This window comes from Vulpes vulpes, chromosome 9, assembly GCF_048418805.1.
Source record: "Vulpes vulpes isolate BD-2025 chromosome 9, VulVul3, whole genome shotgun sequence".
In the NCBI taxonomy this organism is placed as follows: Eukaryota; Metazoa; Chordata; class Mammalia; order Carnivora; family Canidae; genus Vulpes; species Vulpes vulpes.
Window position 1 is genome coordinate 96,490,676 of NC_132788.1, and position 22,521 is coordinate 96,513,196.

The 22,521-nt window shown below is 51.7% G+C and overlaps 2 protein-coding genes across 3 annotated transcripts in view; both read right to left on the reverse strand.

Moving 5' to 3' along the window:
• Positions 1-204: 204 nt before the first annotated feature.
• On the reverse strand, positions 205-8,518 carry CLEC3B (C-type lectin domain family 3 member B). Its single transcript, XM_072721096.1, has 3 exons — positions 8,275-8,518; positions 3,561-3,659; positions 205-698 (listed from the first exon to the last, which is right to left on the reverse strand). The coding sequence occupies exons 1-3, from the start codon at positions 8,381-8,383 to the stop codon at positions 298-300; spliced, it is 609 nt and encodes a 202-aa protein (XP_072577197.1). The 5' UTR covers positions 8,384-8,518; the 3' UTR covers positions 205-297.
• Positions 8,519-19,918: 11,400 nt separating this feature from the next.
• EXOSC7 (exosome component 7) overlaps positions 19,919-22,521 on the reverse strand; it is a 37,181-nt gene continuing 34,578 nt past the window's right edge. For both annotated transcript variants that reach the window (XM_025989275.2, XM_072721097.1), the window contains one exon: positions 19,919-20,148. In XM_025989275.2, coding sequence (XP_025845060.1) covers positions 20,044-20,148 — 105 coding nt within the window. In that variant the 3' untranslated portion in view covers positions 19,919-20,043. The remainder of the gene's footprint in view (positions 20,149-22,521) is intronic.

Genomic DNA, 22,521 nt, shown 5'->3' on the forward strand with positions numbered 1-22,521 from the left:
CCTCTCTCTTCTTCCCCCTCCCCTCCCCCACTCCCCTCCCCCTCCCCTCCCCTCCTCCTCGTCCCTCCCCTCCCCTCCTCCCCCTCCTCCCTCCCTCTTCTTCCCCCTCCCCACCTTCCCCCCTCCCCCTCCCCCTCCCCGTCCCCCTCCCCCTCCCCAGAGCTCCCCGCCCGAGGGCCCAGCACCGGCGCAGCCACCCGGGGCCCAGCGGCACCAGCTTTATTTGCAGGAGGAGCGGGGGCGGGGGCGGGGCGGGGGCGGGGGCGAGCCGGGCCACCCCGCCGGCCTCCCCGCTGCCTACACGATGGCGAACTGGCAGATGTAGGGCAGCCTGTCGCGGCAGCGCTTGTCGAACCACTTGCCGTTGGCGGCGCCGGCCAGGGCGGCGCAGTTCTCGGCCTTGCCGCCGTCGGGCTGCGCCGTGATCTCCGTCTCCCAGTTCTTGTAGGCGATGTGGCCGCCGGTCATGTCCACCCAGGCGCCCTCGGCTGCCATGTCGTTGAGGCCCAGCCACGTCTCGGCCTCGGCGCCCGCGCTCTGGCGCAGGTAGTCGTGGAGCGCGTCGTTCTCGGAGCCCGACTGCGGGGTGCCCAGCGTGCCCCCGCGCGAGATGCAGTCCTCGCTCGCCTCGTGGAAGGTCCGGGGCTGCGTGAAGGCCAGGAAGCATTTCCTGTGCACCTTGGTGCCCTTCAGGCAGACTGCGGGGGGGGGGGGGGCGGCCGTCACGCGGGGTCCGGGGGGACCCCCACCCCAGGCCCCAAGGCCCCCCAGCCTTGGGCTGCGACGGACGCCCGCCGAGGCACAGCCCAGATCCCCCGGCCCCTCGGCCCCTGGGCTGCGCGGGGGGGCCCCCCCTGGGCTGTGCAGGCCGTGCAGGTGCAGCAGGCCGTGCAGGTGCAGCCGCAAGCTCAAGGCCACGCCCCTCCCGGTGCAGCAGGCCAGGCGGTGCAGGTGCAGGTGCAGCCGCAAGATCAAGGCCACGCCCTCCCGGTGCAGCAGACCAGGCGGTGCAGGTGCAGCCGCAAGATCAAGGCCACGCCCTCCCGGTGCAGCAGGCCAGGCGGTGCAGGTGCAGCCGCAAGCTCAAGGCCACGCCCCTCCCCACGCTGCATCCAGGGCCTGGGGGATGTGGCAGCGTAGAGACAGATCATCTCTGCCTGAGGCAGGGCAATTCTGAAGGGCCCTGCCAGCCCGGGAGGTCCTGAGAATCAGCAGCCCTGTGGGGTGGGGGTGGGGAAACTGCCAGACGCCCTGGACTCTGTGGGGGGAAATCCCCACCACATCACCTCACCTCAAGGGGCTCTGCCCAAGCACAAAGCTTAGACGGGAGAGACACCTTCGAGCGTGCCCTGCAATCTCCCCCCAACCTTCCTCTCTGCAGAGGAGACTGACACCCGGAATGGCACTGTGCTTCTGAAAAACATTCCCTTTGTGGCAGGTACTGCTGGTTGACTCAGTCAACATCTGTTCTCAACCCCCTTCTCTCAACCCCCTTGTCTGCCTCCACTACAGAGGCTGGGTAAGCTTCATTTTTGCATCCAAGCTACAGGTGGTCATGTGCTAGAGCTTTGATCAATAAGGTGGAAATGGAAGACTTTCACTCGCCTGATGATTGGCCGGGCCACCTTTTCTCCTACCTCTTGCTTTGCATGCACTCATGATGTCTGGAGCCAGGGCAGCCATCTTGGGACCATGAGGCAAGGCTTCTGAACAAAAACCTAACAGCTACCCTCTTTCAGACTCACTTTTTGTTTAAGCTACTGTTAGGTGTTCTATTTACTTGAAGCAAAAACATGGTGGACGCTTCCCCTCTAGAGCCCCTTCACCCTACCTGCTATATTAAGCAGGTTGTACAAAATCATGTGTTTGTCCTCCCTTCAACAAAAATTTCCCAAGTGTTGATATGCGGTAGGCGAGGTGGTGGGAGAGAAGGCGATCAAACGGGGCCCCCGTGTTCCTGGGCTTATCACCTAGCAGGGGAGGCAGACATACATCACCAAAGGAATCTATCGTTACAAACTGCAATAAATATGATGAAGGAAAGAACATCATTTTGTGAGAGTTATAACTTGGGAGCCTGATTGAGACAAGGAAGTCCTGAGACAGGAGCATCTGGGTGGCTCAGCGGTTGAGCCTTTGGCTCAGGGCGTGATCCTGGGGTCCCAGGATCGAGTCCTGCATCGGGCTCCCTGCAGGGAGCCTTCCTCTTCCTCTGCCTGTGTCTGTCTCTTATGAATAATAAACAAAATATATTTTTTTAATTTTAAAAAAAGTCTTGAGACAGTGATGATGCTAGAGGTGCATATTAGATGGATCTTGGGGGAGCCATTCAGGCTGTCAGAACAGCAGGTACAAAGGCCCTGTGGTAGAGGGGACAGAGTATGGCACGTTAGAGGGACAGAAGGATGGCCAGTGTGCCTGGTGAAAGAAAGACCTGGGTGGGAAGAAGCAGGCGCAGACTGCCCAGTGAGAAGGATCTGGAGGTCAAGGGAGGGCCCAAAGCTCAGGATATGCTGTCAGAGAAGCAACAGCCTAGAGGATGGCTGTGAGCACAGGGAGATTTATAGATTGCCCAGGCAGGTCCCAGGAAGATAACTGGAGAGGAAGCATCGACAGAGCTAAGAGCAAGACTCTGCTCCCTTGCGCTGTTAGCAAAAGACTCAGCTTCCTGGTGGAAAATGGAGGTGGGGTTATAGCAGTAAACCCACTACAAGGGTTTTCTGGGAAGAAAATTAAAAGTTAATATACATAAAGCCCTTGGAGCAGTGTCAGGCTCACGTGTTATCTTTTTTTTTTTTTTTTTGAATGTTTTCTATTATTGTCAGTCTGTATTCTCTGTGTTCCCCAGGGCAGAGGAGTGGGCGAGTCTGAGATGCTATGGTGGAGAGAGAGAGATTAGGTGGCCCCGGAGGAGACCCGACCTTGCCCCCAGGCTCTGCAGCTGTGTGACCGTGTCCAGCTTTGCTTATCCGATTAGTGCAGGGCCGGAAGACCGAAACCCGCCTCTCCTCACACCCAGCATGCACCCGCTGCTCCCGCTCAGATCCTAATCTGCACTAACCAGCCAGGTGAGCGTGGGCAAGGAACAGGACCGCTCTGTGCCTCAGTTTCCCCATTTAAAGTACGTATGAGAAGTCCTGCCTCGGCATAATTAGGATGATTAAGAGTAACAGCATCCACAAATTTGCTGACACACAGGGGAGCGAAGCTAACGTGCCCCTTAGGGCTGTGGGGGCTGGCGGAGTGGAGGGTCCTGTGGGAGCTCATTAGGAAGGCTGCTGCCCCTGCTCTGGGCTGCTCCTGGGGCCATGCTTCCGGTAGGTGCTAATGCAGCCTTGTGGGAGAGTCTCTGTCCTTTGAGAACATTCCCAGTTGCACACACAATCAGGGGATCTGGCGGAGAGGAAGCAGGCTGAGGAGGGAGCTCCCTGAGCCCGGAATCTGGGCCTACGGGGCTGGCCCGACAGCCAGGGCCCTGGTACTGGCTGGAAGCTGCAAGCACACTCACTGCGGCTGCCCTGGCCCAAGCCCTACTCTGGTGCACTGCCGTCCACACTCACCTGTCTGCAGGGCCTGCTGCTCCTTCAGCAGAGCCACCTCCTGGGCCAGGCTGTCCACCTGGCTCTTGAGCTCCTCAAACATCTTGGGGATCACAGCATCTAGGACAGAGACAATCTCAAACATGTGAAGAAGGCAGTAGGGATGGGGCAGGGCAAGGACGGGGTAGGATAAACCTGCCCTCCATCAACCACCCAAGGGGACAAGGGAAAGGATGCCCCTAGACCTTGCTATCTTGGTCTACTTTCTCTCTGTCCCTGCTGGTGACAGTCTAAGTAACTGCTTGTGATTTTCCATCTGCTGAGAAACGTATCCTTCACTTGGTCTGACTCAAGTGAAACCCATCCACGGGTTTAGAAGAACTGCTGGGGGTCGGATGGGGTTGGGGTTGGAAGGGGCCGGGAGTGTCCCACCCTCCCAACCACCCTCCCAGCTCCAGGGGAGAGCAAAGCATAGGAAGCAGAGCCAGATGTCCTTGAGACCTGCCAAGTTCACCTCCCTAGGCTGGAGCAACAGAGCATGGACGGAAGGGCAGGCGCTCCAGCCCAGGGCTGAGCATGGCACCACAGGTGCCCGCGTGCTTCGGCTCTGAGGTCACAAGGATGTGAGTGACCCGGGGCAAGTTGCTCCGCCTCCCTGAAGTCAGTTTCCTCATCTGTGAAATGGGTTGATAAGAGCCCCACCTCAGGGGCACCTGTGTGGCTCAGTAGTTGAACGGCCGCCTTCAGCTCAGGTCGTGATCCTGGAGCCCCGAGATCGAGTCCCACATCGGGCTCCCTGTGGGGAGCCTGCTTCTCCCTCTGCCTGTGTCTCTTGTCTCTCTCTGTGTCTCTCATTAATAAATAAATTAATAAATTAATTTAATTAAATACAAAGAGCCCCACCTGAGAGGACTCTGAAGAAGAGAGAGGTCAAGTGTGTGAACAGTGCTTGGCTCACAGTCAACCCATGTGACCCGTGTAATGCACCCCTCCCTCCTGTAGCACCGCTTCACAAGCAGGAAACCGAAGCCAGGATGAAGCGAGCGGCCGAGGATGGCAGAGCCGGCCGCCAGCAGGCCTGTTCCGAAGCCAGGGGCACGTGGCGCCAGGTCTGATCCTCCCCACGCTTGGGACGGCTCGGGAGCACGTTCCTAACGTGAGCCATCCTGAGCATAGAGGCCTGTTGGGAGCTGGTTATGCGGGAGCCAGCAGGGGCAGGGGGGAGGTGTCTCTCTGTGTGTGCAGGCTGAGGGCTCTGTGGGTGGACCCCAGTCTTACTGAAACCCCAAGGGCTTCAGGAAAGGCTGCGTGGGGTAGAGGGCAGGGAAGCGCTTCCATGGTCCATTTAGCTGTGCCTGTGTAAAGTCCAAGGTCATGAGCGGTGTGGGCAGAGCCTTTGTCCGCTCATAAGATGCTTTTGCAAGGAAATCTCAAGAAACAAATGCGAGCAAGAAACATGTGTATATGCTGAAATTAGTGATGTAACTTATCAAATATGAGGGAAATAACACCTGGATGAACAAGCAAAAAAAAAAAAAAAAAAAAAAAGGTAGGGGGAGGAGGGTTTAGGACTGGCAAACTAGCCTGGCAGGGTTACATGTGCCTCATGTGCTGGGCCTCTGCCTCGGCAAGCTCGTGGCACCTCTGTGCCCAGTCATGTGATGCTCCGGCGCAGGGTGCCAGGTGAGGTTGTGCAAGTTGCATACGGCACAAAGGTACTCAGCAGAGGGGACGAGTGGGGGCTCATGTCTAGTCCCTAAGCTTTGCCCTGGCTATGCTGAGACAGATCAGAGAAAGGGGTGCCTTTCTACAATTTGGCAACTCAGAGGGGTGCCTTTGTAATTTGCACCGAGGTACCCACGTGTGCAAGGGGCCCTCTGGGGACTGGTCAAGGAGGAAGGCACCAACAGTGCTCCACCCGACGAGTGTAGGAGGAGGGAATGTCTCTGCAGCTCTGGGCAAGGAGTCAGGAGGCTCTGTGCTACCCCTCTCTGTTTCGGAGCCTCAGATTCCTGATGCATGTTATTGAAAGACTTCCAGGTCTCCCTGTTCTGAGGGCCTGTGACCCCCTGTGAGGCCATCCTGCCCACCTGAGCTGCCCTGGCAGGTGAGGCCACATGGCCACTAGAGCTCCAGCCACCTGCGCCTCCCCCACACGCCTCGCCTCCTGCTGACCCCTATGTAGCCGGCCAGGGTTACACCTCCCACCATGAGCAGATGAGCTCCCAGAAGCACCCAGGGCTGTCCCCTGACCCGGAGGCCAAGGTGGGGGCTTTGCACACAGCCTCACCCTCAGGCTCCAAGCAGCCCCAATGGATAGCCTCTCTTCTGGACTCCCTCCCCTTGTGTGCTCTGGGTCTACACCCTGATTAGTCCTAAGAATCTCAATCCTGGCGGGTCCTTGGAGTCACTGGAGATGTGTGGAAGAGGCAGATGCTGCCTGGGCCCCTGACCCCAGATCCCGCCTTTCCAGAAGGACCAGCCTTCTGGATTGTGATGTACTCCTGAGATGGTGCTGGTGCCCGAGTGAGAACCATCGAGGTTCTCGGGCCGATTTGCACCTTAAGGGCGCGGTGGTGTCCCTTTGCTAGGCTGCTCAGCGCATATATCGGCCCTTCTGCAGGGAAGCAGTCTAGAAGCATCTGTTGTGTATGTGGACAGTGGGTGGAAGGAAGAAAACCCAGGGCAAGTCAGAGAACACTGAAGTGGGCTCCAGCAAAAGGTCAGGGCTGGACAGAAGGCTCCACCGGCATTGTCAGCTGTTCTGCAGGCCTCAGGGCCCAGGGTCTCCAGGGGCCACCTCCACAGAGAGCGCCTGGGGCCAAGTTCGAGTGTGACAGCTGCAGAGCGCCAAGCCACCATCTGGTCTGACCTCTTTTTTCACATGCTTTAATAAATGATTTGAATGATTAAATAAATCTCTGGTACTTGAGAAATTAGCAACTATTTTCTACATTTAAAAATTCTAGGGGTGCCTGAGTGGCTCAGTCAGGCATCTGCCTTTGGCTCAGGTCATGATCCTGGGGTCCTGGAATTGAGCCCTGCGTTGGGCTCCCTGCTCAGGGGGGAGTCTGCTTCTCCCTCTCCCTCTGCCTGCCACTCCCCTTGCTTGTTCTTTCTCTCTGACAAATAAATAAAATCTTTTTTTAAAAAAATCCTATAATTTGCCTTTGGAATTGTGCCTCCCCTACAAAGAACCTCCCTAGGTGGCAATTTTAGCGAATACTTGTGGACACAATTGTGCGTGATATTGACTCTTTTTAATGAAAATTTTTTAGAAGGTAACATCTGCATATAACTTTTTAGAAACCCAGAGGATCCCAGAGGATCCCTGGGTGGTGCAGCTGTTTAGCGCCTGCCTTTGGCCCAGGGCGCGATCCTGGAGACCTGGGATCGAATCCCACGTCAGGCTCCCTGCATGGAACCTGCTTCTCCCTCTGCCTGTGTCTCTGCCTCTCTCTCTCTCTGTGACTATCACAAATAAATTAAAAAAAAAAAAAAAGAAAAAGAAACCCAAACAGTTCAAAACATTAGTCTCCTTTCCGACGGAGATTGCCTTCAGCTCCCCAGTTTTTCTTCTCAGAGGTTGTCACTGTCACTGACTCTTATGGATCCTTCCAGAAAAAATATCTATGAATATACAAGCAAATGCATATTTGTATATAAGCCCACTTTTCAAAGTAAATGTGGCATCGGCATGGTGTCCATTCTGTTTTGGATTTTCTGTCATTAACTTTATAAACTGAATCTTGGAGGTCATTATCTGTCAACACCGCAGCTGCTCTGTTCTTTGTCACAGCCCTGGGGGTCTCTGCTGTCCTGAGGCACCTTCCCACACTCCACTAGTCCATGGCCTACAGGCAGCTGTCTGTTTACAGAGGAGGCTCAGAGAGGGGCCTGAGGGCGGCCCACGCCCCCTTGCCCTGCCTTTTCCAGGCTCTTGGCTCTGGCCACCCTTTTCTCTGCCTAAATCCACATTCTCATCCCCTGGAACTCTTTCTCGAGCCTCGAGCCTCGGAGCCCTGTGGGGGTGACAGCCCGGTTCATTGCCATGGCATTTCGCTCATGTTGTCTCAACACACCCTGGGGTGACCTCACCCCAGGCAGGGCTCCAAGGGCAGGCTCTGCAGCAGCCAAGGCAACCCAAGGACACCCCAAACCCAGAGGCAACAGAGGGAGTGCAAACCCGCTTCTGGCATCCTGGTTTGTGGTTCCCCCATTTCTGTTTTCTCAAGGTTGTGTGATACGCTGTCACACAGAGAATTAACTGGGTCCCTTCTTCCCCTGTGCATTGGGGATATTGCAAGTGCCAGGCACCACGTTGGGCACTTGCATGTTTTGTAGCATTAAATCCTAACCAGAAGCTTTTCAGCAAATGCCACTATCCCCATTTTATAATGGAGTAACCCCAGGCTTGGAGGTTACAAAGCAGAGCCCCTTGGCACTGCCAAACCCAAGGTTTCATTTCTTTAAAATATTTGGGGAGTGAAGATGGGGGGAGTGGGTGTGGGTTTAGATGATCTGGAAAGTTCTTTCCCACTCCGAGAATCAGTGATCCTTACAATTCTCACAACTGCCCCTGGTACCGGAGAACTCTCCCAGGCTTCGGGGGAACTTCCCTGAAGTTCCCTGGACTTATCAAGAAGGAAAATGAAGGGAAGGAGCATCAGGAGCAGTGAAGGACAGGCTGACCAGCTCCCTGGAAGATGGGGAGGAGCCCTGTCCCCCTCCTTACCTTTCTTGGCATTTACAGCCTTCTTGACCTTGGGGGTGGACTCCTGGGCGGTGACCTGGGTCAGGAGGGAGAAGAGGCAGAGGAGCAGGTAGGCACCCCAAAGCTCCATGCTGGTGCACTGGCTGGGGCTGCTGCCTGCTTCGGCCTGGGTCGGAGAGCAGTGGCAGCTGAGGCCTGGCCTGCACGTCTTAAGGCAACAGCCACAGGGTCCTCTGTCCAGGAAACCCTCCCAGACTCGTCTGCGGGCCTGCCAACAAAAGCCTGCAAAGGAGGAAGGCCTGGGAGCGCCTCACTGCCCGGGGAACACCCCCCCAGCGTCCTGGCCCTGCCTTCTAATACAGAATCATTGTTTTTTATAGAATTCTGAAAAACACGATCGTTGTCAGAGCTCACATCTGTTGAGCAGTTAGGGTGGGCAGGTGCAGGGGCATGCCCTTCCCTGGCATTAGCTCCCGGAGGCCTCACGCCAGCAACAGGAGGGAAGCTGCTGTCATCCCCTCATTTTACATTTGAGGAAACTGAGACTCAGAGAGGCTAAGGAACTGGCCCCAGCTCCCCTGGGGCAGCACTGGTATCCGAACTCAAGTGGGGCAACTCCAAAACAGGTACACTCCGAGGCCTCTTGACAGCGTGACCTGGGCCTCACTGCCTGATTTTGTAGAATGTTTATTATGATTATTCTGTGGTTCTGTCTCGATACACTTGGTGTATCTTTGGTTAAAAATACCAGGGAATCCTCTCCTTGCTTCATGTTCTGCTTCTCGAGCAACCTATCCTGAAGCAGAGGTGACCACAGTGGGAGAGGTGGGAGCCACGGTGCCCCAGAATGCTATCGAAGGTGGAGCAGGGAGCAAAGACTGTCCTGGCCCAGCAGGGTGGAGGGAGGCAGAGGCCCTGCATGGAGCGTGGGAGTCCAAGCGAGGAGAGGGAGATCCTGCATGGGAGGTGGGGGGTGGCAGGGATGAGGGGTAGGTTGCACACAGGGCACCACCCATCAAATAAGCAGATCTGCTCCAGACAATGGGAGCCAGGCTACTCCTCATCAGAGAAGGGAGGTACAAACATGGAGAGAGAGAAAACTAGAATGAATCACGTGGTGTAGGATTAAAATTAGAGCCATCGGTGTGTAATTGTGGACTTGAACATATAAAGATGAACCTCTAAATTTATTTTTATTAATTTTTATTTATTTATGTATGATAGTCACACAGAGAGACAGAGAGAGGCAGAGACACAGGCAGAGGGAGAAGCAGGCTCCATGCAGGGAGCCCGATGTGGGACTCGATCCCAGGTCTCCAGGATCACACCCCAGGCTGCAGGCAGCGCTAAACCGCTGCGCCACCGGGGCTGCCCTGAACCTCTAAATTTAGATGGAAACGTGCACGCCTGTTCCCTAGCTGTCACTGGAACGACCATGGAGCAACCCCTCCATGGCCCCCAGCCGCCCTAGGGTCCAAGGACTGACTGGCTTCTCAATCCAGCTTCCCACTAAAAGGAACCAGAGCACCGGGGAGGGAGACGTGCCTGATTCCAGGGCTGGGGCAGGGAAAGTCGAAAAGGAGCCCAGAACAAGTTGTTTTGCCAGAAAGCAGGAGAGTGCTTAAGGGATGATGGGAACACGCCCGGTAACTGCACACAGGGGCGAGCTGGGGGAGCTTCCAGGGCCCAAAGGTCAGCAAAGTCATGAAAGCGACAATGACGACAATGACGTGGGCACCCTGGAGCACACCCACAGGTAAGCACGTGGATGCTCCGATAATCAGAGGAGGAACGGGATCTTTTCTGAACCTCGTGTTACCTGCCCACGAGACATGTGTCCCTTACAAGGGGAAGAGTGACCTGCAGGGAAGAAGCTGGGCAGACGCTGCTTAATCAATCAAGTGACCCAAGTAAGCATCACGGATCGAGGCGCAGGTGGAAGGCGCGCGGGCCCCCTGGACTCCTGGAGGGAACGCAGCACCACGTCTCTCTGTTGGGCCAGAGATTCCTGCCAAAGAACCGCGGCGGGGGCCCGGCTGAGGGCCTTCTACAAAACGACGGCCCCGGGTTCCTCAAAACTGGCCGGATGGGGACGGAGGGGACTGCTTCAGACTGAAGGAGACAAAGGCACAGAGCGGCAAACGGCCTGCGATTCTGGACAGCCCCGAACAGAGAAACCCACGGGTCCAAGGAGCTCTTGGCCGTGAGGCGACCCTGCTGCTGTCTCGGTGGGGACCGCATGCTGTGACCTCGTGGGGAGCCGCCTGGCCTGGAGGAGACGCACGCTGAGGCCTGGCGCTGACACCCTAACTCCCCGGGGCTTCAGGGGGACAAACGCTCCGTACACTGGAATTGCCAATTTCCTGTGAGCTTAAGATTGTTGGCGAAGAGAATACAGCATTGTGTGACTGGGCTTTTCTTCCAAGGGAGCCTGCCATCAGATTGGCGGGGGGGGGGTCCTCTGCGGGGCCCCCCCCCAGCTGGCGGCCTGGGGCACTGCGGGGTGGCGAGTGCCCTTAGTGCCAGGGGGCTCCGCCTCTCCATCCTCCGAGCACACCGGCTTTAGGGGGCAGCTGGGCCCCTGTCTCCGGACGCAGCTGGGGGCCGAAGGGCACACATTCTTTTTTTTTTTTTTTTAATTTTTATTTATTTATGATAGTCACACAGAGAGAGAGAGAGAGAGGGAGGCAGAGACACAGGCAGAGGGAGAAGCAGGCTCCCCAGAGGAGCCCGATAACGCTGACGCCCTGCTCTGGGTGGTCGTGCAGGAGCCACACACGAGCCATGCTGGTCGGGATGTGCCTGGACCTGTTAGCGTCCCATCAGCCCCTCACCCGCTCTGCAGTGTGACTGGATCCTGGGGGTTCAACAGGAGGGGACCACTGTGCCATCAGGTCTGCAGTGAGGTCTCACAGGACACCTCATGCAGTGGGGCAGGGGCAGGAAGGAAGGCAGCCCCCAGCTGAGGAAGGGCCTCAGAGGGGAGGGGAGGAGGGGAGGGGAGGGAGGGGAGGGAGGGGAGGGAGGGGAGGGAGGGGAGGAGAGGAATGCGGACCGGGCTTCTGGAGCTTCTGGTGGAGGAAACACTGCACATTCTCAATCCTGAACACTAGCGGGAGGGGTGCGGGCGGGGTGGAGGTGGGAAAGCAAGCAGGCTGGAGATGTCGAAAGGGCAGATCTAGGAGCCTAAAAACACTCTGGACCCAGATTGAGAGAATTGACGCCAAAAAAATAAACCAAGCTAGGAGGGCTGTGATCAGACCCCACTGTGGGGAGAGTGTTGGGGCTGGACTGGGGGGCCTGAGGAGGTAGCAGGGACACATGAGGCCTCTGTCCCCCATTGGCTCCCAAGCAAGGCGGGATCAGACTTTCACTGGGAGAGTGCGCCTCTTTCCTATTAACCTGACAAGTGAACTCTCTGTTCTCCAGGAAGGAGGCTTTTGTAGAGAGCTTTCTAGTAAGTAGTGAGCAAATATCTTGTAGCTTTTCACAGGTGTGTATGTGCATGTGTGCATGCGTGTGTACATGTGTGCATGTGTGCGTGCACTACACAGAGCTCCTCTACAAGTGATTAGGAGTCACCTCACTGTTACAATGACTTATTATAAAACCAGGGCAGGGGGGATGTCTTTTGTCTTGAGGCGTCCTCAGGTTTAGGCCTGGCACCCAAGGAGGGTCTATACAGCCTGGGTGATATACCGACAGCCCCGAGAGAAAAGTTCATCACACACTTTTTAAAAAAAATTTTATTTATTTACTTATTCATGAGAGACACAGAGAGAGGCAGAGACATAGGCAGAGGGAGAAGCAGGCTCCATGCAAGGAGCCCAACGTGGGACTCGATCCCAAGACCCCAGAATAATGCCCTGGGCCGAAGGCAGAAGCGAAACCACCAAGCCACCCAGGCGTCCCAACACACACCATCACACACTTTAAACTTGTACCCATCACCAGGGCCTGTAACACACTCAGGATGATGTTTTAAAGGGGAGTCCTATCTTATGAATAGCATTTGCCCTGAATCCTATTTGTCTGTGTTAAAGGTGCAATTTCATTAAAGGTAAACTTTTTTTGCTTTGTTTTTTTAAGATTCTATTTACTTATTCATGAGAGACACACAGAGAGGCAGAGACATAGGCAGAGGGAGAAGCAGGCTCCCTGCGGGAAGCCCAATATGGGACTCGATCCCCAGACCCAGGATCACCTGAGCCAAAGGCAGATGCTCAACTGCTGAGCCATCTAGGCATCCCTAAAGGTAAATATTTAAAATATATCACTATTTTGGGGGCGCCTGGGTGGCTCAGTTGGATGGACATCCAACTCTTGGTTTCAGCTCAGGTCATGATCTCAGGGTTGTGAGACAAGCTCCCTGTTGAGTTGGGCTGTATGCTCAGCAGGGAATCTGCTTGAGATTCTCTCTCCCTCTGCCCCTCCACCGCACCCCCTCACATTCTCCCTCCCTCCCCCACCCTCTCTCTCAAATAAATAAATAAATCTTTAAGTCTCTAAAATATATCACTATTTTTATAACCCTATTTTGGCATTTCCTCATTTTTTTAATTGCTGAAAAAATGCACGTGGCTCACTGTCTCTCGCCCTCTGTGTCAAAAAGCAGGTTGGAAGCTGCAGTCTGGTATAACCGTCCCTCAACGTGGGATGCCCCTTTCTTTCCATTCAGCCTCTCAGGTGTCCCCCTCCCAGGACCAGCAGCTCCCCACTCTGCAAAGGAGCTGACTTGTTGCAAAGATCCCCCGCAGGGAGGCAGGGGGCAGGCCTGGAAGAGGCCCACAAACATCTGACATTGGCCACTGTGACCTCTCTGTGTGCCTTTCTCCTTTTTCTCCCACGTTCCTCTACAATATGGTTCCCGGACCTTTTTTAACCTTCTGGAAAATCACCTTTAGACAGAATTCTGCTTGTTAAAGTCCTCATTGTGGCAAAGCTCTGGAACAAAACATGTCAAGGGGCTTGCCTGTAGTCGGAATGCTCACTCTTCAAAAAGACAGATTCACGGGCTCTTTGTAGCAACCATGTCAATGTTGAGCTCACAGCCATTAAGTATCCGGCTCCCCTTCATCCACCACCCACCGTCCCTGGCCAGGCGAGGGCCCCCACTGTGGCCACCTGCGGTGCACCCACTGACAGCCCTGGTGGAGTCTACGGTTTCCTCCTCTCAGAAGGAGGATCCCCTCTGCTGGTCTTGGTCCTGAGGCCTCAGTCAGTGGGAAGAGAGCAATTCGGAGGTGGTTTCAGCCAGGAGAGGGGTGCCCCCCCCCAACACATCGCCCCCAGGGTCCAGTCTTTTTGTCAATTTCCCTGCTCAAAGAATGATCTCGATAACAAAGCCCGGAGGCCAAAAAATCAGAAGAGAGCTCTAAAAAGAACATTTCAGGGGCACCTGGGTGGCTGAGCGTCTGCCTTTGGCTCAGGGCGTGATCCCAGGGTCCTGGGATCGAGTCCCGCATCGGGCTCCCTGCATGGAGCCTGCTTCTCCCTCTGCCTGTGTCTCTACCTCTCTCTGTGTGTCTCTCATGAATAAATAAAAATATTTTTAAAAAATAAAAAATAAAAGGCACATTTCAGCTTTTAAGTTTTGTTTTTTTCTATCTCCAAGGCTGTTGGAAGTCTTGAGTTATATAAAACAATCTCTGGCCACCCCACCCATGTCAGCCCAAACAACATGCAAACTTCTGGCTCAACGAGGAGCCATCCCCCACCCCTGCCCCTCACCCTGCACAGCTGTTTCCTTTTAGTTCTGCTGTTCCGTGTCAACAGAAATGTGGCCTGCCTGTGGAGGCAGAGAACTTTCCACACTCTCTCCAAAGGTAAGAGCATCCAGGGTACACATCTCCAAAAATATGGCAAAGGCAGTCTCAGACCCTTAATCAAAGCCAAAGCCAAATGGCCTAGAACTTTGGCCTCAGTGACCCTCATTAGGAAAGTCCTTTGTTCCTTTTCAAAGCTTGTTGGCCTGATGCTGTCATTCATGCAACAAGTACAGCTTCCACCCTTGTGTGCCAGGCCCTGGGGCAAATGATGCTGGGAGAGGCAATATACCACCCCACCAAGTTCTCGGCTCTCATGGGGCCCACATTCCTTGGTTGTTTTATCCCTAATGATCAGCCATGTTCCAGTGAAGAGAACTGGAGTCATGGGTTTCCAATCCAGCTCAGGCACCTGGCACTTGCATCCTTTGGGACAAGTTATTCAAACCCAGAATCCTCATCCATAAAATGGGGCAAGAGTCTCGACCCTGCCTACACAGTGGGATCCTTGCACGGAGCGCATGGAAACCACCCTATGTGTGAGACAGATGGACAACCTGCAAAAGTGTGGGAGGAGGAGGATTGCTCTGAGAAGCCTCTGGGCTCTCAGCCTTGAATGGCCTCCGTCCACCCCTTTATTCCCTCCACTCCAAGGGCGAGACCTTTGTACATTTGTGAAGTTTATAAACTAAGCATGCTCAGCCCAGTTTGCACTTACCTGATGTCTTCAGCTATATAATAGCTCACACAAGAAGAAACAGAAAACCCGATTAGCTCTATAGGATACAACAGTTTTCTTACTAAAACTCCCCGCCCCGCAGACAGCCTAAGAATTCAACAAATGTAAATCCAGCTGTGCCATTAGGGATCTTGAAGTTTCCAAATCATCACCCTAGCCCTGCACAATCTTGCCAAATGTTTTGCTGGTTTCTCTTTTGCCCCCATAGGATCCTTCTAGGTGCACCAAATCTGATCCTCAACTCAAGGCCAGAACCTGCAAATGGCCCCAGGGAAGAACATGGCTGGTGATGGTCTGGTGGCTTCTAAAGATCTCTCCCTTCTCTAGGATTTTTCAAAGTACCAGCTTTTGGGTTTCATTGATTTTCTCTACTGATTTCCTGTTTTCAGTTTCATTGATTTCTGCTCTAATTCTTGTTATTTCTCTTCTTATGCCTATTTTAGGCTTAATTTACTTAAAGTTTCCTAAGCTGGAAGCTTTACAGACCGATTTTAGATCTTTCTTCTTTTCTAATAGACACATTCAATCACTCTCAGTTTCCCTCAAAGCACTGCTTTAGCTACATCCCACAAATCTTAAGTTGTGTTTTTACCTTCATTTAGTTCAAAATATTTTTTAATTTCACTTGAGATTTCTTCTTTGGCCTGGGTATCATTTACAAGTATATTGTTTAATCTCTAAGTATTTGGGGATTTTCCCAGCTTTCTGAAATTGACTTCTAGTTTAATGGTGTTGTGGTCTGAGAGCAGGCCATTGTATGATGATTTCTACTCTTTTTAATTTGTTAAGGTGTGTTTTATGGCCCAGAATGTGACTTATCTGTTATCTTGAATGTTCCAGATGAGCTTGAGAAAAATGTGGTCAGCTGTTGAAGTAGTCTGCAACTGAAGATGAAGTCTGAAGATGTCCATTGTACCCAAGTGACTGATGGATTTGTGGTTTGGTGTTTGACATTAATGTGGGAGACATATTCAGTTTATTATTGTCTCAAATATTTCTATTGTTCCTTTCTCACTTTTTCTGCTATTTCCATCATACTTATGTTATACCTCTTATCACTGTCCCACAGACCTTGCATATTCTGTTGTTTTTCAGTCTTTGTTCTCTTTGCTTTTCACTTTGTGAGGTTTCTACTGATATATCCTCAAGCTCATAGATTCTTTCCTCTGCCATGCACAGTCCACTGATAAACCCGTAAGACATTCTTCATTTCTGTTAATGAAATGTTTTTATTCCTAGCAATTATTTTTGGTTCTTTTGTAGGATTTCCATCTCTATGCTTACATTTCCCATCTGTTTTTGCATGCTGTCTACTTTATCCATTACAGCCCCTACGTATTAATCATAGTTGTTTTAAATTCCCACGTCTGTTAATTCCAATATCCCTGCCAGATCTGCTTCTGGTGCTTGCTCTTTTTCTCCAGTGAGTTTTTCGCTTTTCAGTATGTTTCATACTTGTCATTTCATGGCCAAACATGATGGGTGAAAGGAACTGCTGTAAATAGGCCTTTAGTAATGTGCCAATGAGGTGTGGAGGAGGGGAAGTGATTCATGGTATGGCCAGGTTTGTCTTTTAGTGTACCTATGCCCCTGGACTATAAACCTCACACTGCTTCTCAGCTCCGCAACTCTGACGCCCTCCGCCACACACACATACCCCTAGGTGGGACAGGATGGCTAGACTGGGCTTGAGTTGGGTATTTCCCTTCCTCCAAGTCAGTTAGGCTCTGGTTAAGCAGTTTCTCCTGAGGGGCAGGCCTTATGAAGAACAGAGTGCTCTGCTGTACTGCAAAATCATCCCTCCCCTCCTCTCCCCACCTCTCCACCACCACCTGCTAGAAGCATGAGAGGATTTTTCTCTGAAACTGAGAAGCAGGTTGAGCTCCTGAAGATAAAACTCACAAAAGTATGGGGGTCCTTGGTGACTGGGTCACCCTGGAGTTTTTAACTCTCAGAGCCATCTACACCGAACCTCCAGCAATTTGCCAGTTATAGAACAAGTTTCTCTTCCCTGGTTTCCCAGTAAGTTGTGGCTCTCTGTATTTGTTTGTTGGTCTCTCCGATGGGAGGAGCAACAGTTTGCTCTGGGACCTCCTGTCTCTTTGGGATCTCTGGGAAGAGTCGTAGCTTTTTCCGTGTGCTCAGTTCTGGTATCTTCTCCTCATTTGGTCCGGTGATCACCAGGTCTCAACTCCAGGGGACTATCCCAGCAGCGAATTAGGAACAACCCAGACCTCCTTACCAGGACATTAAACTTTTCAGCCACGGCCCTGGTCCAGTACCTTCAAGAGCCACCCCTGCTGCTATTTCGCTGGTATATGCTAAGCCAGGTCTTGAAATTATTCAGTGAGTAATCTATTTCTTCCCACAACAGAGACTATAATCCCCTATTCAGGCTGGGCTGTCATAGGACCCTAATCATTGGTCTGGAAACGAGGGGAGCTGGGACATTGGTTAACAAATACCATCTCCTGAGACATCTGCATCACGTATAGTCTCTGCATGGAAAGAGACTCTCAGGAAACAGCAGCACTCTCGCAGCTAGGGGATGGCGGCTGGCTGCTCAAAGCATCCAGGACATTACTAGGGATGAAGATCCTGTCTTTAACCCAGGTCCAAGTCCTTTCCTGTGCTGACAAAAGCCCTGACTTTGGCAAGGAAAGCCAGCCCAGAAGGCAGCTTATCTCCTTCATGGCTTTGAAGCTCTTGCACAAAATGTGAATGTCAGCACATTCTACCCAGCAGCTGCAGGCCCGTCTCTTTAAACTATACTGTGAAGGCCCTCTGGTTTTCAGAACACGCCACAAGTTGATAGCCGATGAGCCTTTCATTTTTTTTTTTTAATGGCTTTCCATAGTTAATAGAAGCCAGTTCAACTAAACAACTCTTATAATTACCTCTGACTCCATGCTTCCATGGGGTAGAGCATTCTTTCACAACCCAACACTTCCTCCCCTGGACCTCATCCCAACCCACCAGAGGCCAGACTTGGTAATGCTGACAACTACAGGATGGCCTACCTTATCGCCGACGCACCTGCCACCACCCACAGGGCCTTTGCTGCCATCTGCCAATGACTGCTCTAGTTTTCAAGACACATATGGAGGGTCTGCTTTTCAAGGCCACTTCTAGTACCAAAGGCTTAGTCGGAGTCACTCCCCAAGGCAACGCCTGAGACAAGGGCTTGTGTTTGGCAGTTTATCTGGGAGGTGGTCTCACAGGGAACAGGAGGGAAGGACTGAGGAGGGTAAACCAGGAAGGAAAGGGTTTACCACAGTCATGAGCACCACCAGCGTGGCTCGGTGTGGCTTGTTGAATGTTCCAAAACAGCTCTCAGAACTGTCCACCCAAGGATCACACGGAGCAGCATTTCTCCACTGGTTGCTGCCCCCTAGTGGCTGTGGGTTGCCTTGGGAGGCGGTAAGTCCCCAGCACTTTGGGGCTGCGCATACTTCAAGGCTGACTGGGCTAATATTCTAAACTGATGTATTTTGCAGGCTTGAACTGACACGATTTGGGAGACCGAGAAGTCACAAAAACAATAGAACCAATCTGAATATTCTGCAACCTTGCATTCCTTGATGTTTATTTAATGGCCACTAACAACAGCCCTGCTTGCTTCTGCTGGATGAAGCACTGGGTCTCTCCAGGACTGTATTTTTCCAAGTCTCTTTCCTTATTCTGAGAGCTGCAATAATCACACATTTCTAATAAATGCCTCTCCTGGACAGATCTTGCTCACTGGGGGTTCCATATCACATGTGATGTATGCTTCTTACACACAGGGGTGGCTTAGGAAAGGTTGTGGCAGAGACAGATGCTAACTTATTTCTTGCCCCCATTTTCACTATAACTGCTTAGCCTGGCAAAGACTCATCTATCTGATATCTTTAATCATCAGGACTGAAGCTTCTGAACTTGACTGAAAACTAGCTGCATCTTGACCACTGTCACTGTTCCATCACGGGCAGTCAGCCAGGAACAGGGGAGGAGTAACAGACTAATTGCTGCCTTGTCAGAGCACTGTCACAGCGCCTGGAGGGAAAAAAATCACTGGAAAAACATTTTTTAAAAATGAAAACCTAGGTTGTGTTCTCAAGAGGGCAGCAGCTCCAAGTCTGAGCCAAGGCAGCTGTTTCTCTCCATAGGGATGGACCTTGCCATGCCAGCAGAAGGTGTCCATGCCAGGACCTCTGGAACCAGGCTTCAAGGGCTTCAGCTCACATTATGTTCCTTCCATTAGGCAATAAATTCCTAACTCCTCACCCCATTTGTCTCACTGAAACACAGAGAGCAAATGCTATGGCTGAAATACTCACCCTTCATGAATCAGCTCCTTCCCCAGGGCTTTTTAAGATTGATTGGGGAGTTTGTTTGGAAAAAACTAAAGATTGCTCAACCTGTAAACAGACTGAATTCCAACACACTGTGCTGTGAGTAGAATACAGGCTTATAAGGAGCCTTGTGGGGCCATCAAGAATGGCCTTCCCTTCTGTCCCCAGAGTATGAAGGCAGGCTGAGTAATCAAATGACAACATCTCTAAAGCAGCCTTCTTCGTGCTGATAAAACAAGGAAATCTTATGAAACACCAGGGAGTGGTTATAAAATATTGAGCAATTTCAAAACAAGAGTGATAAGAACATTTGGCTAAGGACCAACGTAGCCGCTAAAACCCTAGGGAGCTCATTGTGGATTTCTTGGAGGGCAGGAAGCAAGAACTGGGCTTCCCCAGGACTCAGGTAGCTTCACCAGCCAGGTAGAAGCCATGGGTGTGTACCTGGGGCATGTGCCTCCTTTGTCCACCCCCAGAAGCACCAAATCCACAAAGAGAATGAACCGTGTGCATGTGTACGTGTGTGTGTGTGTGTGTGTGTGTGTGTGTGTGTGTTTATTTTGAGAGCTCTACAGGAGAAACATTATATATCATAAGCATTTCCTTTAAACTTTCTGGTAGGTCCTTATTCTAGTATTTTTGTTGTTGTTTTGAATTACTATAGCAAGAGATAAATGAGCCTCACTGGAGAGGTATGGCCAGAGAAATCTCCTTGGGAGCAGATCTCTGGATTTGGTTATCATTCATTAGACCAGGGCCAGACTTTACAGGGGGTCACAAAATGGCATCTTGGATTATTGCTGAAGAACTCTAGCCGTACCAAACCAAACTAGAAAATATACTTTAATTTTACAGGTACAAATGGCAGCTCAAATTCATAATAGATAAGAAAAATATATACAAACTGTGGCTTAAGAGGAAAAGCAAAACAACAAATGTGTTGATGTGCAAGTCACCCCAGGAATCCAACTTTCTGTCTCTTGGGCCCCAGGCTTTCCTCCTTGTGTAGGACGCTCTGCAGGGAGGCGTGCAGCACCTTGCCCACTCGCTTGCCAGTCTGCAGGACAAAAGAAGGCATATACCCACTGGTGAGGCACACACACTGGCCAGGGAAGCTTCCCTCTATGCCTGCTAGCCATTCCCAACTGTACACATTCCATCTGCCTTACAGGGCTTTTATTTAATGGACCATATCAATACAAAAACAAACCCCCAACAACAACATAACAGATACATTCTGGAAAACTCTCATACTAAAAATAAAAACAAAGAAAAAAAATGCCACCCCCAGGCGGCCAGCAGGAAGCAGCAAAGGCAGCCTCAGCCATTAGCTCAAGCTTAGCACTCCTGCTGCCATTACAACAAGCAGCAAAACAGTCAACCAAATCAGGTCCTGGGAAAAAAAAACAAAGAAACAAAACACAAATCTGGTCCTGGTACTGCCAAGTCCCACTGTACTGTAGTGAGAAGGCAGAGGGAGGCCACGGGGAATCAAGAGTCTGTCTAATGAAGGAATAGACGGTTCTGGGGACACGTCTGAACAAGCAGTTTCTCATTCACCTGCCACCAAATCTCTACAGAGAGCAGCTCAGATGGGACTGAGCTGACACTGGGATCAGGTCTTAGGCGTTGCTGCCACGCAGAGATGCTAAAGGAACAGAATGTTGGAACTGAGACATGTCAAGAGGTCAGACGACCCACAGAGTTCCTAATTAGCCTGACACAGAAGCCACATGGAAACACTTGAAAACAAAACTAATATATAAAAAATCTTTCTTTATGAAACTGTTATTCTGAGCTCACAGATCATTTTAAGACTATGATGAACCAATAAGTCTCCACGTCATCGAGTCTTCTATGTTTCCATAGCAGTTTTAATTCAACTGTGCCATTGGTTCCATTCTCAGCAATGTCAGGCGAGGAAGACCTCCAGGACTAGACCCCCGCCCCAATCTTTCAGTTACAGGGACCCTATCCCCAGCCCCTAACTGTAACACAGGATGAGACTCCAGATATTATTGGAAACTTATACGAAAATATCTCAGTCTAAAAGTGGGAAATGATCAATTGTATGAAATGCAAAGTCAGGCTGAAGGGCCAAAGTGATGGTGGAAAGATTTATTTTACCGTAACACAAGAGAAAGAAAAAATGTCAATCAGATAAGGGTACTGACTGTTCGTATAAATGAAAGTGGGGAGTGAGGACAAGAGGGGATGAGACAGGACTTCAGGACTTGGGAGGTCTGAATGTGATGGTAGAGTTTGGGAAAGTGGCCTGCGTACCCACCCCAATGTTTTAACCATCGCAAGAGGCACTTCTGGAGTGCTGCATCCCTATGAGGCCAGAGCAGTGACACAGGGCCATGGGGCTATGGTCCCCCTGAGCAGTGTCTGTAGACCTCATTCATGGAGCCACAGAGGAGGATGCAGCTCGGCTCACCAGATGGAGCTCTGACCACGGCAACTACAGCAGACCTGGTGTATAAGGTGAAAATAGCTCAGTGCGGCTGCAGGGGGTGGGGGGATGCTTCTGGAAGCACACCGTCTGGGTTTGAATCCTAGCACCAGCATTTATGAGCTGGGAACCCCATAGGCAAGTTACTTCATCTGCTACACATCTCAATTTCCATGTCTATAAAATTAAGGATAACAATAGTACTTGCCTCGAAGGATGGCTGAAGATTCAATGACATAATACATTTAAAGCACTAAAAACAGGGTACCAGACATACAGTAAGCACACAATAAATTTTCGCTATTACTTATCACTTTTGTTGTTTTACACACTGGAATTCTCATAAAATTCTCCAGGGTATGGGGAAAGAGCTCCTTCAAAGACAAGCCAGTTCTCTAGAGAAGCCTTTGGCAGAACTTATAAAGTATTTTAAGTGTTTTTGTTAAAAAAAACAAAAAAACAAAAAAAACTAACCAAATAACCAACCGGCCATGAAGAACAGCACTGCCACGCACAGCTACAGACACATGAGCTCAGGGAGCTGAAGAGAGCACTCAGAGACGTTTCCTGAGTACTCCGGGCAGGCCCACACTGTGCCATATGCTTCACCTCCACACCCTCACTGGCTCCTCACAACACGCTCACGGCAGGCACCACTACTGCTGCCACACTCCCTCTGAGATGGAGCGAGCTGTGGCCCAGGGCCAGGATGTACAGTGGGGCAGTACATCTTCATGCCTGAATTCTTGACACCATATACACTGCCCAGTTTTGCTTTCAAGTAAGACAATAAGAAGAGAAAACGGACATTAAACGCTTAGCGTCTTCAGTGAAAAGTCACTATTTCTAAGAATGAAAGAAGAGGGTGAGCTGTGGTTACCCAAAGCAAAAAACCTGGGTCCAGCTGACTCTGTCCCCAGTAATTCAGCAGGGCTGTGTCCGGGTCTTCGAAAACTTCTGGAAAGTCAAGGTGGA